At 40.5% G+C, this 17381-nt stretch overlaps 1 protein-coding gene across 1 annotated transcript in view; it reads left to right on the top strand.

The window, feature by feature from the left end:
• LOC143775485 (transient receptor potential cation channel subfamily M member 7-like) overlaps positions 1-17381 on the top strand; it is a 211044-nt gene that overhangs the window by 178875 nt on the left and 14788 nt on the right. The window contains exons 21-28 of the mRNA XM_077263672.1: positions 2603-2673; positions 8128-8165; positions 10623-10648; positions 11777-11827; positions 11916-11981; positions 12151-12434; positions 15361-15443; positions 16384-16589. Coding sequence (XP_077119787.1) covers positions 2603-2673; positions 8128-8165; positions 10623-10648; positions 11777-11827; positions 11916-11981; positions 12151-12434; positions 15361-15443; positions 16384-16589 — 825 coding nt within the window. The remainder of the gene's footprint in view (positions 1-2602; positions 2674-8127; positions 8166-10622; positions 10649-11776; positions 11828-11915; positions 11982-12150; positions 12435-15360; positions 15444-16383; positions 16590-17381) is intronic.

Raw genomic sequence — 17381 nt, 5'->3', positions numbered from 1 at the left:
AGCGGATTTGGAACCATGTGGTGGACAATTTGAAATTGTCACAGGACAAGGCCCAGCGGTTTGCCAACCGCCGCCGCGGTGTGGGTCCCCGACTTCGTGTTGGGGATTTGGTTTGGTTGTCTTCTCGGCATGTTCCTTTGAAAGTCTCCTCTCCTAAGTTCAAGCCTCGCTTTATCGGTCCTTATAAGATTTTGGAAATCCTTAACCCGGTGTCTTTTCGCTTGGACCTTCCAGCGTCTTTTGCTATTCATAATGTGTTCCATAGGTCCTTGTTGCGGCGGTACTTGGTGCCTATGGTTCCTGCTGTTGAGCCTCCTGCCCCGGTTTTGGTTGAGGGCGAGTTGGAGTACGTGGTGGAGAAGATTCTGGATTCTCGTATCTCTAGACGGAAACTCCAGTATTTAGTTAAGTGGAAAGGCTATGGTCAGGAGGATAATTCCTGGGTTGTCGCCTCTGATGTTCATGCGGCTGATTTGGTTCATGCCTTTCACGCTGCTCATCCTGATCGCCCTGGGGGTCTTGGTGAGGGTTCGGTGACCCCTCCTCAAGGGGGGGGTACTGTTGTGAACTGTGTTTCTGGGCTCCCTCTGGTGGTCACTAACGGTATTGTGTTAGGTATGTCTTGTTGCAGGCCTGAGCTCCAGCTGTGTCGTTAAGCAGCGGGTGTTTCCTATTTGAGTCTCCTCTGGACTCAGTCTCTTGCCTGGCATCGTTGTATCCAGACCTATTTGGTCTCCTCCGGATTCCTTTCAGTCTGCCTCATGCAAGAAAAGCTAAGTTTGTTTTGTTCTATTTGGATCGTTTGCATTATTCAGTGTTTTTGTCCAGCTTGCTTTACATTTGATTTTTGACTCACTGGAAGCTCTAGGGGGCTGATATTCTCCCTCCACACCGTCAGTCGATGTGGGGGTTCTTGAATGTTCAGCGTGGATGTTTTGTAGGGTTTTCTGCTAACCGCATAGTCCACTATCTATTTTCTGCTATCTAGACTATTGGGCCTCACTTTGCTGAATCTAGTTCATCTCTACGTTTGTGTTTTCCTCTTGCCTCACCGTTATTATTTGTTGGGGGCTTTCTATATCTTTGGGGTTCAATTTCTCTGGAGGCAAGCGAGGTCTTATTTTTTCCCTCTAGGGGTAGTCAGTTCTCCGGCTGGCTCGAGACGTCTAGAACCAACGTAGGCACGTTCACCGGCTACTTTTAGTTGTTTGTGTCAGGATCAGGTATGCGGTTAGCCCAGTTTCCACCTCCCTAGAGCAGTATTTATATTTTTGCTATCTTGCCGGAATATCAGAGATCCTCTGCCATTGGGATCATAACAGAGTTGTGGGTTTTCATTGGCTGTAAGCCATAATCATCAACATTAACAAAAATAAACACTTGAAATAGATCACTCTGTTTGTAATGACTCTATATATTATATAATGAGTTTCACTTTTTGTATTGAAGAACAGAAATAAATTAACTTTTTGATGATATTCTAATTTTGTGAGAAGCACCTGTAGCCCATGATATCGAAACATGACACTATAAATAAGGTTTTGTCAAAGCTAAATACCAGGAAGTATCTAAAACAAAGCAACTTTTATTTATAACATGACACAATAAAAAAGAGACAAAAACTGCAAAGTCAAACACGTGATAAAAACGCATGGAAAAAAATGCACTTAAAATTGCAATGTAAAAAATAGAATAAAAACCTAAGTTACCTAGTAGGTGCAGTAATGCTGCAGAAAATCTGCTACATCAAAATCCCACCAAATACTCATTGTGAGAATGTAGCCTAATATTCAGTATCAGTACAAAACAAGTAATGCAAAGAACTTTGCTTTAGTTCTCATATACCCCTAAATACACAATTAAAGTTTACATGGAATCCTGTGTATCAAGAAATCTAAAAAATTATTTGCTGAAGAGCTTGCTAAGACAAATTTGTTCTTGAATTGAATGGGAGATGAATAAATCCATCTAAAGTAAGTTGTCTCTGAGAAGGTGCACACAGTGTGAAAGTCTTTATTTAAGTCAAAAGACATATCTCACGTTATAGATTTTTCTGTGGTGCCCCGTTGTATAAGTGCAAACTGCTTTCCCGAACAGTAGAAAAAAAGTATACCGGCATATACCTGCCTGACAAAGACGAATAAAAAAAGTATACCGGCATATACCTGCCTGACAAAGACGAATAAAAAAAGTATACCGGCATTTACCTGCCTGACAAAGACGAATAAAAAAAGTATACCGGCATATACCTGCCTGACAAAGACGAATAAAAAAAGTATACCGTCATATACCTGCCTGACAAAGACGAATAAGACATTTTTGTCCTCTGTCGTTTGAACGAACCCCTATGAATACATTCTATGAAGATGCGCTTTTTTAATCAATTACACCAAACACAAGACTCATACACAATGTCCACAGAGCCTAAGGCTGAGCTCCACACCTATCAAGATCTATTCTAGAATTTATCAGTACAAAATGATGAACCTATATAGTTAAAAACAAATGATCATGTCAAACATTTAAGGTAAATCCTCTTTTGAAAAATAGTGACAATCTAGGTTTCATTTTCTTTTTCCTGGTGTTATTCTCTCCAATGTAGTCGATTTGGATGGTAGATCGATGTCATGTGAAGACCTGCCCCAGACAGACTCTACAGCAGCATTACTAAAGGTCTGTATAGTGAACATCTATTACACGATATGACAGTATCACATTAAATAATTTACCTGATATGCCTGGAGATAGCCCTGCTACCTGGGGAACATTATTTTATTGATAACCTGTCACTAGATTCATACTGCCTGAACCAAGGGAAGCATTAATCTGAGCCTGGCTGCGTGATTACAACCAAGTATATTTTTCTCTGAAGGACTGCTACATTTCAGAGATAACATAGTTTTAACAGCCGTCCATTGACCACAGGGAAAGACCTGACTGTTTCAGTGCGGCTCCCGAATGGCTTCTCATCTCCTCACTCCAGGTGATTGACAGGTCCCTGCCTATGTACACACAGAAGAGACCTATCAACTAAAGCAGTGTACCCATGGTTGCCCTGGCCTACAGGAGAACAAGCGATTACCCCATTGGGCCCCTGTGCCGGAATGAGCTACTTACTCCCCAACATGAGCATTAGTTGGCCCAATACATTTACATTATGTACAGACAAAAGCAGCATCTCATCATTCATTCAACAAGCTACCTACTGTACTATTTTATGGAAGCAGAAGTCAATTTGTGAGTTAGGGTCATGTAATCTATGCTTGTAGCTGAACGGTGAGCCCCCAGAGTAAATGTTACCGATGGGTCCTTGCCACCAAGGTCGGACTGGGCCACCAAAGAACCGGAGAATTCTCCGGTGGGCCCAGGCACTGACACCTGCTGGCATACAGGGCCCCCGCTACTCCAGGCCCCCCCCAGCCAGTGGTGTTTTGCTAATAGCAGCACACCACACAGCTGCTATGGGGGTCGCTGGTGCCAACGGAGCAGCAGTGGGTGACAGGAAGCCTAAGCCTGTTCCCGCCGCTAAAGTGAAATGAATATTCACGCTTCCCCACGCCCTTATGGGCGTGGAGAGGAGTGACTTCATTTCACATTAATAGCGGGCAGTGTTTGCGGCAGGCTGCCGCTAACACTGCCTGCTATCAGGGCCTGCAGATCAGGGCCCTCGCCCCCCACTGGGGCCCCCAGCACACGCGGTCACTATAGTGCCATAAGCCATGGGTTCCCGGAGTAAGCACCACCCCCCAGTGCGCACTAATGGAGGAAAGAGCATCAGCTGATGCTCCCTCTCCCGTCATTCCCCTCTGCCTCTGACACACAGCGGGTGCGCCATGAAGTGATGTGCCTGCTGTGTGCCAGGCCAACTGCAGCATAGCTCCTGACATTGGAGCAGAGCTGCCGCCGGAATCAGCGTGGGAGCGAGGAGGAGAGTTGAGTATTGTGGTTTATTTTTATATATATATCAGTGAGTCCTGGGGCAGCATTCACTAAAAGTTGAAACCACATTAAATAAAGTGCATGTACAACAAATTATACCTGGGTTGTGAGTCAGAGATTGCTGTGTCTCCCTCCCCAACGCGCATTTTGCCGATGATTCTTCCGGGGGCGTGTGCATGCACTTTATTTAATTTGGTTTCAACCTTTAGTCTACAATTGATGAACATGCTATATGTAATGAGGCAGTGTGCATTTCTCATATGATATTGGCTGTTGCTCCAATAGCAGTAATATCTGTTTGCACATGCACTCAGGCACTTTAGGGCTATCTCTGTGAGTACTTGTTTATATAAGTGTGGATACGAATACATCTCTGCACAAGCATAATCTATAGTCCTTTTTTCCAAGGTCACATGCAACTATGTTTGAATATTATAAAAGGTACTTTGCCCTATATCATTAATTCGGGTGTTGTACCCACTGTGCGACATAGTTTAATACATCCATGTAGCCAATGTTTGTCATTCAAGCAAATGTGTGGGTGACTATTTAAAAAAAAAAAAACAACAACAACCACTTAGCCTAATATAACTTTATATGTATCCTTGGAAGGGCTGTCTGTCTGTTGGTGTGCCTTTTTAGTCTGACATGAGGCATCCATTTTATTGATTTTTCTATTAATGTATTAATTAATTATTGCTATATACAGATGCTTCTCAGTAGAATGTCATAAAAAAATTAATTTATTTCAGTTCTTCTATACAAAAAGTGAAACTCATATATTATATACAGTCATTACAAACAGAGTGATCTATTTCAAGTGTTTACAGCCAATGGAGATATCATTCTCCAGCAGGACTTGGCACCTGTCCACACATTGCCAAAAGTACCAATACCTGGTTTATAAACAGCAGTATCACTGTGCTTGATTGGCCAGCAAACTCTCCTGACCTTAACCCCATAGAGAATCTATGGGGTATTGTCATGAGGAAGATGAGAGACACCAGACCCAACAAGTATTGAGTGAATTTACTGAACATACATTTCAGTAGGCCAACATTTTGGATTTTAAAATATTTTTTTAAGCTGGTGTTATAAAGTATTCTAATTTGTTGGGTTTTCATTGGCTGTAAGTCATAGTTCTCAACATTAGCAGAAATAAACACTTGAAACAGATCACTCTGTTTGTAATGACTTTAGATAATATGAGTTTCACATTTTGTATTGAAGAACTGAAATAAATTAACTTCTTGATGATATTGTAATTTATTGAGAATCACTTGTAACATAGTAACATAGTAACATAGTTAGTAAGGCCGAAAAAAGACATTTGTCCATCCAGTTCAGCCTATATTCCATCATAATAAATCCCCAGATCTACATCCTTCTACAGAACCTAATAATTGTATGATACAATATTGTTCTGCTCCAGGAAGACATCCAGGCCTCTCTTGAACCCCTCGACTGAGTTCGCCATCACCACCTCCTCAGGCAAGCAATTCCAGATTCTCACTGCCCTAACAGTAAAGAATCCTCTTCTATGTTGGTGGAAAAACCTTCACTCCTCCAAACGCAAAGAATGCCCCCTTGTGCCCGTCACCTTCCTTGGTATAAACAGATCCTCAGCGAGATATTTGTATTGTCCCCTTATATACTTATACATGGTTATTAGATCGCCCCTCAGTCGTCTTTTTTCTAGACTAAATAATCCTAATTTCGCTAATCTATCTGGGTATTGTAGTTCTCCCATCCCCTTTATTAACTTTGTTGCCCTCCTTTGTACTCTCTCTAGTTCCATTATATCCTTCCTGAGCACCGGTGCCCAAAACTGGACACAGTACTCCATGTGCGGTCTAACTAGGGATTTGTACAGAGGCAGTATAATGCTCTCATCATGTGTATCCAGACCTCTTTTAATGCACCCCATGATCCTGTTTGCCTTGGCAGCTGCTGCCTGGCACTGGCTGCTCCAGGTAAGTTTATCATTAACTAGGATCCCCAAGTCCTTCTCCATGTCAGATTTACCCAGTGGTTTCCCGTTCAGTGTGTAATGGTGATATTGATTCCTTCTTCCCATGTGTATAACCTTACATTTATCATTGTTAAACCTCATCTGCCACCTTTCAGCCCAAGTTTCCAACTTATCCAGATCCATCTGTAGCAGAATACTATCTTCTCTTGTATTAACTGCTTTACATAGTTTTGTATCATCTGCAAATATCAATATTTTACTGTGTAAACCTTCTACCAGATCATTAATGAATATGTTGAAGAGAACAGGTCCCAATACCGACCCCTGCGGTACCCCACTGGTCACAGTGACCCAGTTAGAGACTATACCATTTATAACCACCCTCTGCTTTCTATCACTAAGCCAGTTACTAACCCATTTACACACATTTTCCCCCAGACCAAGCATTCTCATTTTGTGTACCAACCTCTTGTGCGGCACGGTATCAAACGCTTTGGAAAAATCGAGATATACCACGTCCAATGACTCACCGTGGTCTAGCCTATAGCTTACCTCTTCATAAAAACTGATTAGATTGGTTTGACATGAGCGATTTCTCATAAACCCATGCTGATATGGAGTTAAACAGTTATTCTCATTGAGATAATCCAGAATAACATCCTTCAGAAACCCTTCAAATATTTTACCAACAGTAGAGGTTAGACTTACTGGCCTATAATTTCCAGGTTCACTTTTAGAGCCCTTTTTGAATATTGGCACCACATTTGCTATGCGCCAGTCCTGCGGAACAGACCCCGTCGCTATAGAGTCCCTAAAAATAAGAAATAATGGTTTATCTATTACATTACTTAGTTCTCTTAGTACTCGTGGGTGTATGCCATCCGGACCCGGAGATTTATCTATTTTAATCTTATTTAGCCGGTTTCGCACCTCTTCTTGGGTTAGATTGGTGACCCTTAATATAGGGTTTTCATTGTTTCTTGGGATTTCACCTAGCATTTCATTTTCCACCGTGAATACCGTGGAGAAGAAGGTGTTTAATATGTTAGCCTTTTCCTCGTCATCTACAACCATTCTTTCCTCACTATTTTTTAAGGGGCCTACATTTTCAGTTTTTATTCTTTTACTATTGATATAGTTGAAGAACAGTTTGGGATTAGTTTTACTCTCCTTAGCAATGTGCTTCTCTGTTTGCTTTTTGGCAGCTTTAATTAGTTTTTTAGATAGTTCTCCCTATAGTTTTTTAGAGCTTCAATGGTGCCATCCTGCTTTAGTAGTGCAAATGCTTTCTTTTTACTGTTAATTGCCTGTCTTACTTCTTTGTTTAGCCACATTGGGTTTTTCCTATTTCTAGTCCTTTTATTCCCACAAGGTATAAACCGCTTACAGTGCCTATTTAGGATGTTCTTAAACATTTTCCATTTATTATCTGTATTCTTATTTCTGAGGATATTGTTCCAGTCTACCAGATTAAGGGCATCTCTAAGCTGGTCAAACTTTGCCTTCCTAAAGTTCAGTGTTTTTGTGACTCCCTGACAAGTCCCCCTAGTGAAAGACAGGTGAAACTGTACAATATTGTGGTCGCTATTTCCTAGATGCCCGACCACCTGCAGATTTGTTATTCTGTCAGGTCTATTAGATAGTATTAGGTCTAAAAGTGCTGCTCCTCTGGTTGGATTCTGCACCAATTGTGAAAGATAATTTTTCTTGGTTATTAGCAGAAACCTGTTGCCTTTATGGGTTTCACAGGTTTCTGTTTCCCAGTTAATATCCGGGTAGTTAAAGTCCCCCATAACCAGGACCTCATTATGGGTTGCAGCTTCATCTATCTGCTTTAGAAGTAGACTTTCCATGATTTCTGTTATATTTGGGGGTTTGTAACAGACCCCAATGAGAATTTTGTTACCATTTTTCCCTCCATGAATTTCGACCCATATGGACTCGACATCCTCATTCCCTTCGCTAATATCCTCCCTTAAAGTGGACTTTAGACAAGACTTTACTTGTACATTCCTTGTTCCCTCATTTTTGGGTTCTAATAAACATATTTACATATGGAGTATAATCTTTGTGGTTTAGGTTGTCTATGGACTTATATGTATACTGGCTTCAATTGTGCAGCCAAACTTTGATACATACTGCCCGTGTTTCAGGTAGCATGAATCTTATGACAGATTATATATATATATATATTTTTATTTTTTTTTTGTAAACAGGAGCAGTATAACAGTCGATACTCCTCAAGCCACAAGTTGTAAGTTTACCTCTTTTTTATGATCTCTGAATATTGGAGAACATTTCTTCAAATGAGCACAGGCTGTATTTCAAAGTTGATGTTAAAGTGAACCTGTCAGCAGGATTGTGCACAGAAACCGACATACAGTGTAAGGTTGGCGCTGTTATACTGATTAAAATGATACCTGGGTCATGAAATCCGTCTTGTGGTTGTTTAATCTTTATTTGTAATTTTGAGTTAATGATATGCTCGTGTTCCTGGGCGGCCTGTGGGGGGGTCTTCATGTGGTGCTCTGATTAGGAATTCATCTTTATGGCCTCTGACAGGTCATTGTTTCCTCAATGACCTGCCCCCTAGTTTACATAATGAATATTATATATACGTACTGAAAAAAAAATCCTTCTGAAGGCAGGCGCCGGCCACGGTACCTGCGCTGCAGCATAATCGCATGTGTACTGTGTATATAATTATTGTGGTTGAGGTTATACTGATATTAAAAAATTTTTTTTTTAAATGGCACCCACCTCCGCACCTGCGCAGTAGTTGTCATTGGTGTATTTAGAGGTGACCCGTCAGAAGCCATACTGACAAATACCTAATCAGAGCACCACATGAAGATCCTAACCACTGCCACAGGCCACCCCGGAGCACGACCATATCATTAACTCAAAACTGAAAATAAAACAGAGAAGAATAAAACACAGAAAGGTTAAGATTAAATTGCAACCACAAGACAGATTTCACCAACCAAGATATAATTTTAATCAGTATAATGGTGCCCACCTGACACTGTCTGTAGATTACTGTGCAGAATCCTGCTGACAGGTTCCATTTAAATAGACTATGGCACCTAATAAGTTATCACTGAACAAAAAGTAAAATGTCATGCATTTTCACTGACTCAGTTTGTACGTTAGCATTTGACATTTCAGTTATTATTTCATTATTAGGGCAGCATGGTGGCTCAGTGGTTAGCACTGCAGCCTTGCAGCGCTGTAGTCCTGGGTTCAAATCCCACCAAGGACAATATCTGCAAGGAGTTTGTATGTTCTCCCCGTGTTTGCGTGGGTTTCCTCCGGGTTCTCCGGTTTCCTCCCACATTCCAAAGACATACTGATAGGGAATTTAGATTGTGAGCCCCATCGGGGACAGCGATGATAATGTGTTCAAACTGTAAAGTGCTGCGGAATATGTTAGCGCTATATAAAAATAAAGATTATTGTTATAATAGGATAGCGCCTACTTATTAGCTCATTTATTTGCAAGAATTCTGGTACTAACACACATTTCTACAATGCAATTGACCTCATTGAGGGATTTGGGCAATATATAATATTGGACCAAATTCTTTCTGTCCCCCATTTTACTGTTTGCAAGAATATGATACATATTGACTAGCTTTTGCACCCTTTTGCAGACAGTTTTAATAAATTAACAATATTCCTCTTTTAATTTGTTGGAGCAAATAGTGTCCAAAATTTACAGTGTATACCTAGATCAGACAGGTAGAAATTGTGTAAAGTTTATCATCGATTTGGCACATCTTCCTTGCTCTATTAGACACTTTGATCTTCCATACAGTGTCTTGATTGGCCCTTGGAAGGCCGGTAATGTAATCCAGATGGTTCGATAAGTATCCAATCTTGTGGTAAACCAAGATCCAAATATGTCCCCAACTAGTTCACTAGTCTGTGTGATTATAAGGCGCGTACTGTTGTTGTAGAAGCGCCCCGTTCAATGTCGCCTAAACAAACTAACAGCAATCAAGAGTGAAACGCCAATACATTGTGACATCACCCACCATGGACAATGCTGTGGATCAAAAAGGAAACAGTTCATCAAATGCGTTTCAAAGGAATCCTCCTTCTTCGTCAGGGATCATGACTCCTGAGGATCCAATCCACCAACCAGACGTAACAGTGAAATTGAACTTTTTGCTTTTAGGGACTAAACAGAGATGGATCTAAAGAGGCGCAATTGATCTTGTAATTGTTTGGAGCGACACTGACCTATTTAGGTCCATTGGATCCTTATGATTCCTTTGAAACACATTGGATGAACTTTTTTATTTTTGATCCACGTCTCTGTTCGAAGCAGGTGACGTCACACTGTATGGGTCTTTAGCTCTTTTGATTGCAGTCAGCCTCTTTTGGTATTGCCTTATGGGACGCTTCTACGACAACAGTACGCTCCTCAGGATCTACACACAGACTAGTGAACTAGTTTTGGATATAACGGGACCTTGTTTTACCGCAACATTGGATACTTATCAAACCATCTGGATAACATTACTGGACTTTTATATGTATAGTTGAGACTGTACAGTAGTATTTTGTACACTGGCTATCTATGACTGCTTTTGTACCATTTATATGTAGGTCTTTTTTATATAACAATGTGGTCTGCAGATCTTTTTTCTTTGATTTTTATCAAATTTATTAACTGATATTCTAACTTAAATTCTCATTTTCTTAGGTCTTTTCAGAAAGAAGGTTTCACAAGTAAGACTTTTCTTTCCAGAAACTATATTTCTTCTGTTACAAATAAGATTCCAATGAGTAGTTAGTTGAGTGAGGAATCTAGTGATCTGTTGAGTGCTCTTGGTGGCTGGAGAAAGTCTCATAGTGTAAAATAACAGTGGTGTGGGATGGGGGACCTTTTTGAACATGAATTGAAACATTCCTGATTTTACAGTTCAGCTATGACTGGTGGACAGGAGCTCACTGCATGAGGATCTGTACAGCTTTAGATAGGGGTTTTCACTTTAAAGGTGATAGATCAATGAAGGTTTTACCACTGGATAACTAGAAACTGGGACCTTCAGTAAGGATGACTAAGTGGTTGAGCATCCCTACTGTCACTCTCGTAACAGCATGCTTAACTTGTTTAAAGGGAATCTGTCACCTGAATTTGGCGGTCTATGTAAATTCCCTGTTTTCGGTCCGATGGGCGGTGTTTCTTCTTTTTCCCTCCACCCCATCCTTCCCCACTGTCCACAATATTTTCCGGAATTGGAGTAGGTGTCCTCCATAGTTTGCGCGTGTGCAATGCAATCTTGTCTCGCGCACGCGCAGTATGCTTTGCCCATCTGCGGGCAAAGCCCAAAAGCATTACTGCGCATGTGCCGGCGCTCTATGTAGTAGTATTTCTCTGTGTTCCGGGACATAGTGCGCCGGCGCATGCACAGTAACGCTTTTCAGCTTTGCCCTCAGATGGGCAAAGCATACTGCGCGTGCGTGAGACAAGATTGCATTGCGCAGGCGCGAATTATGGAGGACACCTACTCCAATTCCGGAAAATATTGCGGACAGCGGGGAAGGATAGGGTGGAGGAAAAAAGAAGAAACACCGCCCATCAGACCGAAAACAGCGCATTTACATAGCCCGCCAAATTCAGGTGACAGATTCCCTTTAATATCTCCCATAAAGTTCTACAGACTGCAGAGTGAAAAATATACAGTATCTTCCCTCTTATGAACATATTTTAAAATATTTGAAAATAGATTGACAATTAGAAATGTAGATAGAAAGTATATATTTTTTTATTATTTAAAAAAAAAAAAAACAGGCAAAACTGAGAAAGGAATTAAAAATAAAAATTATTTGGAACCAATTCTGCTTTTTTTCCAGAGTTTGGATGTAATTTCAAAACATCCATGGATACATCTTTCTATTATTCTGGTAAGTATTGTTTGAGGCAAACTATATTATGTTCAACAAGTATTTCTTTAGAGTTGATGGTATTAATAATGACACATTCTTCCTGCAGCCATTGAAAGAAATAACTTATATCGTCTTTCCCAGAGTATTCCCTTTACCCCGCTCCCTCCAGTAGGTAAGTTGACAATGTATCTTTGCCAAAATTGTTTTAGGGAGTAGAAAAAAAATACTTTAAGGATACAGTGTGACCCTTGTCCATGGTCTGCATCTGACATTACAGCTGAACCCTATGGACTGTTATGGGTATTACCGTATTTAGATTTATTTTTTCTGCCTTATTACAGGAGAGCTGGTCACTGTGTATCGCCTGGACGAGAGTTCTCCTAGCATCCTAAATAACAGCATGTCCTCCTGGTCACATAATGGCTTCTATGCCACAATAGAGGTTCTTAGTAAAGAAGAGATGGGAGGAGGATTAAGAAAGGCTGTGAAAGTAGCATGTACCTGGTCTCATAATGACATCCTCAAGGCTGGACACCTCTACATTATCAAATCCTTCCTTCCTGAGGTGATAGATACCTGGTCAAAAGTTTACAAGGCAGAAACCGTACTCCAGTTATGCCTCAGAGTGAGTGTTGTATATATTTTCTGTTTTGTCTTCAACTTTGTTACTCAGTAGACAGCTCAGATTATCCGGGACTCTCCCTAAAGAAGTTTGTGGAGAGTGATGAATAAGCAGGGCAAATTAGTTTAAATTTCACTTTGTTGATCATTAACAGGGTTGTCTGATACCTAAAATTCACTTTTTAAATACAGTCATGGCCGAAAGTGTTAGCACCCTAGAAATTGTTCCAGAAAATGAAGTATTTCTCCCAGAATATGTGTGTGTATTGGAATAATACAAAAAAATTAAAAAAAACAGGAAAAAAAAAAGGAAAATTGCACATAGTTTCACACAAAACCCCCAAAATGGGCGGGACAAAATTGTTGGCACCTTTCCAAAACTTAAAGCAAACAATTTTGTTTCAAGCACGTTCAAACTCACCTATAGCAAGTATCAGGTGTGGGCAACATAGAACTCACACCTGAGACCAGATAAAAAGGGGAGAAGTTGACTTAATCTTTTAATTGTGTGTATGTGTGTTCCACACTAAGCATGGAGAACAAAAAGAGAAGAGACTTGTCTGAGCATTTGAGAACCAAAATTGTTGAAAAATATCAACAATCTCAAGGTTACAAGTCCATCTTTAGAGACCTTCATGTTCCTTTGTTCCACATAATCAAGAAGTTTACAACCCATGGCACTATAGCTAATCTCCCTCTACGTGGACGGCAGATAAAAATTGATGAAAGGTTGCAACGCAGGATAGTCTAGTCTGGATGGTGGATAAGCAGATCTTCAGGTTCAGGGTGCATCAGTTTCAGCGTGAACTATCCGTCAACATTTGAATGAAATGAAACGCTATGGCAGGAGATCCAGGAGGACCCCACTGCTGACACAGACATAAAAAAAGCTAGTCTGCAGTTTGCCAAAATGTACGTTAGTAAGCCAAAATCCTTCTAGGAAAGTGTCTTGTGGACAGATGAGACCAAGATAGAGCTTTTTTGGTAAAGCATATCATTGTACTGTTTAACAAAAACGGATGAGGTCTACAAAGGAAGAACACAGTACCTACAGCCAAATATGGTTGAGATTCAAATATGTTTTGGGGTTGTTTTGCTGCCTCTGGCACTGGGTACCTTCACTGTGTGCAAGGCATCATGATATCTGAAGATTACCAATGGATTTTGGGTCGCAATGTATTGTCCAGTGTCAGAAAGCTGGCTTTGTGTCCTAGGTCATAGGTCTTCCAGCAGGACAATGACTCAAAACATACTTCAAGAAGCATCCAGAAATGGATGGACACAATGCGCTAGAGAGCTCTGAAGTGACCAGCAATGAGTCTGATCTAAATCCCATTGAACACCTGTGGAAAGATCTTAAAATTGCTGTTGGGACAAGGCATCCTTCAAATATGAGAAACCTGGTGTAGTTTGCAAAAGAAAAAGGGTCCAAAATTCCAAGACCACAAAAAGCAAGGTCTGTTGACCGAAACGTCGCTACTAGGGTTGAGCGAAACGGGTCGTTCATTTTCATAAGTCGCCGACTTTTGGCAAAGTCGGCGTCTCATGAAACCCGACCCGATCCCTGTGCGGGGTCGGCCATGCGGTACGCGATCTTGGCGCCAAAGTCGCGTTTCGTATGACGCGTTTAGCGCCATTTTTTCAGCCAATGAATGAGCGTGGGCAGAGTGATGACATAGGTCTTAGGGGAGTGAACGCCTTTCGTCATGTTATCGCTTGTGCGCAGTAGGGATTTGGAATGTGCAATACGAAATCTTCTGTGCTGGGACGGAGGGGAGAGAGAGAGAGAGAGAGAGAAAGAAAAAAAAAAAAAAAATTCCTTCATTGGGTTTCGTGTTTCGGCCGAAACCCGACTTTTCACGGTGGTCGGCCGATTTCACTCGACTCGACTTTTAAGACAGTCGGGTTTCACAAAACCCGACTCGACACTAAAAAACTAAAGGTCGCTCAACCCTAGTCGCTACAGGAGGCAGAATAAATGTAAGCTCCTATTTTTTCACCATCCATTGTGGCGCTGTCTCTTTGTTTTTTGTGGTCTTGGTACTGTCCGGGATGGGCTCCCTGGTTTTGGACATGTGCCCTTGTGTCCGCTGAGACCTTCAATCTATATATATATAAGGGTGCGGTTTTGGCTTTCTTTTGTTTTGACTCTGAGGGTCCAAAATTCCAGTCAGGAGGTGTAAGAAGCTTGTTGATGGTTATAGGAAGCAATTGATTGCAGTTATTTATTCAAAAAGGGTGTGCAACCAAATATTAAGTTGACGGTGTCAACAATTGTGTCCTGCCCATTTTTGGGGTTTTGTTTAAAATTATGTCCAATTTGCCATTTTTGCCCTGTTTTCTTGTGCTGTTCCAATATACACACAGAGGAAATAAACGTGTATAGCAAAACAATAATTTTCTAGGATAAATACTTAATTTACTAGAACAATTTCATGGGTGCCAACATTTTCGGCCATGACTGTATCTATTTTAAGCCCCAACGACTTTTATAATTATTTTAAAATGTTTGCTTTATTTTAAAATACCCTCTCATTTTCCCTTTACAACTAATCCCCATATATATTTTTCTACTTTATGTCCTGTGACGCTAGCGTTAACGGGAGTCTCAAACATCATCAATAGGATGGCCCTGCACTCACTTCTCCTTTCTATTACCTCGCCTGGAACAGGATGTCGACAGTGGGGGCACGGTGGTCATTCATCATTCATCACCACTTTCTGATGACCACCTCTCAAGCAACGTGTCACAAGACATAAAGAAAAAAATGCACATATAAGGATTAGCCAAATAGGCAAAAGAGTAGTGAAGGTACAGCAAATTACAAAAGTTTCTAGCAGTTTAAAATACATTTATAAAGGACCTTTTAGGCATCACACAAGCCCTTTTAGGAAGATAATAAACTCATCTTTAGTTTGACATTTCATAGGAAATCCAGCAACAGAGAGCTGCTCAAAAACTACTTTATGCCTTCAATCAAATGAAACCAAAAACAATTGCGTACTCCCCACGGTAAGTTTTGTGCAGCGTTGTTTGATACACAGAAGCAACAAGTGGTATAGCAGTGGACTTCTATTATAGTATTTGAAGAGGTTATCCAACTTTTAAAAATGTTTTAAATGGCTGAAAACATTAGAAAACAAAAACTGAACTCTTTTCCCCTTTTCTTTTTCCTGGCATTCCAGAGAAGATGCTGTTGTGATCCCATGGTTTTTGTTTACCAGTCGCCAGCATGTGACTGCTGCAGGCAATCAGTAGCTGCAGTGCTAATAGTGGGCATGTCACAAGGTCAAAAGTGGCCAATTTTTGCTCTGGTTTCATTCCTGCTGCTCCCCTGAGTATTCCTTTTTTTCTTTTTAAAATTCACTGTATGGTTCCACAGATATAGGCCCTTTTATTTAATGCAATTTTTTTTTATTTTTTGTAAGGGGGCGTAGCTCACAAAGTAATAATACAGAGCAGCCTAAATACATGACCCCAGAGGATCCAGTTAGCCATGCCCCCTTGGAAAGACCATAAATGTATATCATCAAATAAGGTCCATATCTCTGGAACTGTATGTTGGATTTTAAAGAAGAAAAAAAAACGGGATACTCAAAGGAGCAATAGGAATAAAATAAGTTTTCTCTAAGTGCTTTTCTTTAAGCTACATCTTAGCACTGCACCATGATAACTGTAGTACAGAACATGGTAAGATGTCAGTGGCTATAAATAAAGACTGGGGGGATCACAGGAGCATTAGCCAGAGCTGTAGCCTCACACTGTATCTAAATACCTTGGGTCTGGAAAAGTTGCTTTTTCGCCCTCCAATGACACTCAACACCTAGGGAAAATGTGGTGGTAGCTCCCCTCCAAGACACCTATATTAGTGCTAAATAGAAAGGGAGTAGAAGAGATGTATAAGAATTCTTAATGTTTTATATTTGTTTTACATTTGTTTCTTTGTTGGCAGCTTTTTGGAAGTGTTCCTCTTGTACTGTCACTCGGTTAGTCAGTGGTTTACAGTAGAAGAATACATGGCAGGAAGGTTTAGAAAATACAATAACAACACTGGTAGTGAAAGTGTACCATCTAACAAGCTGGAGAAGACAATGCTGGCCTTCAGTCACTGGACTTACGAATATACCAGAGGAGAATTTCTGGTTCTGGACTTGCAAGGTATTTAAATTCTCTGGGCTAAGTAATGTTTGTAAACTCAGATATCAATATGCACTAGACGCCTAACCACAACATGAGACAGTGTATGCAAAAATCCCGATACATGTAACACTTATACCTAGCTGTCTCTACCTACAAGGCTAGGTAGAGATTTTTTAGGGTCTTATTATGGTCCTTTTTAAAGCTATTCATTTAACCATTTGTCATAATCAACATTATCCATACAACTTATCATTGTGTATCTCAAACAACTGCATTGCAACAAATCATTTACATTTTTCATTGTACCGGTATATAAAAGAAAATGACAAAGAGGAAAAGAGGAAGAAACCACAAAACTGAACAAAGCACTACCCAATCCCAACTAATCCCCCCTCCCTTACCGGTGTGCAACCAAACTAAGTTTCAAAAATGTTTTTATTCGAGAAATAGATAATTAAAGACCACATCTCTCGCCAACTCCTCAGAGACCACCCTAGAACATCTAATCCAGGTTTCTCATCACATACCAAATTTCGTTATTGCTCCCTCTTTAATATAAACCTTCTTTTTCATAAGAATTCTATTGTTTAGACATCAGATTATTTATTCTATCATGGGGGGCCTTGTGCGCGAAGCAATGTTTGGCTATGGATTTTCTAACCTGGCATAATATTTTGGTTATGGTCAGTTGGGTTGGGACAGACCCTATCTCATCCCCTACCAAACCCAAAATACATATCTTGGGATCAAGTGAAATTTGAATACCAGTAACTTCCATCATTAATTTTCCAGCATTCCCCCACAGTTCAG

Source organism: Ranitomeya variabilis, chromosome 5, assembly GCF_051348905.1.
Source record: "Ranitomeya variabilis isolate aRanVar5 chromosome 5, aRanVar5.hap1, whole genome shotgun sequence".
NCBI classification, from domain to species: Eukaryota; Metazoa; Chordata; class Amphibia; order Anura; family Dendrobatidae; genus Ranitomeya; species Ranitomeya variabilis.
The sequence above is the reverse complement of the archived record's forward strand: the minus strand, read 5'-3'. Positions and strand labels throughout refer to the sequence as shown.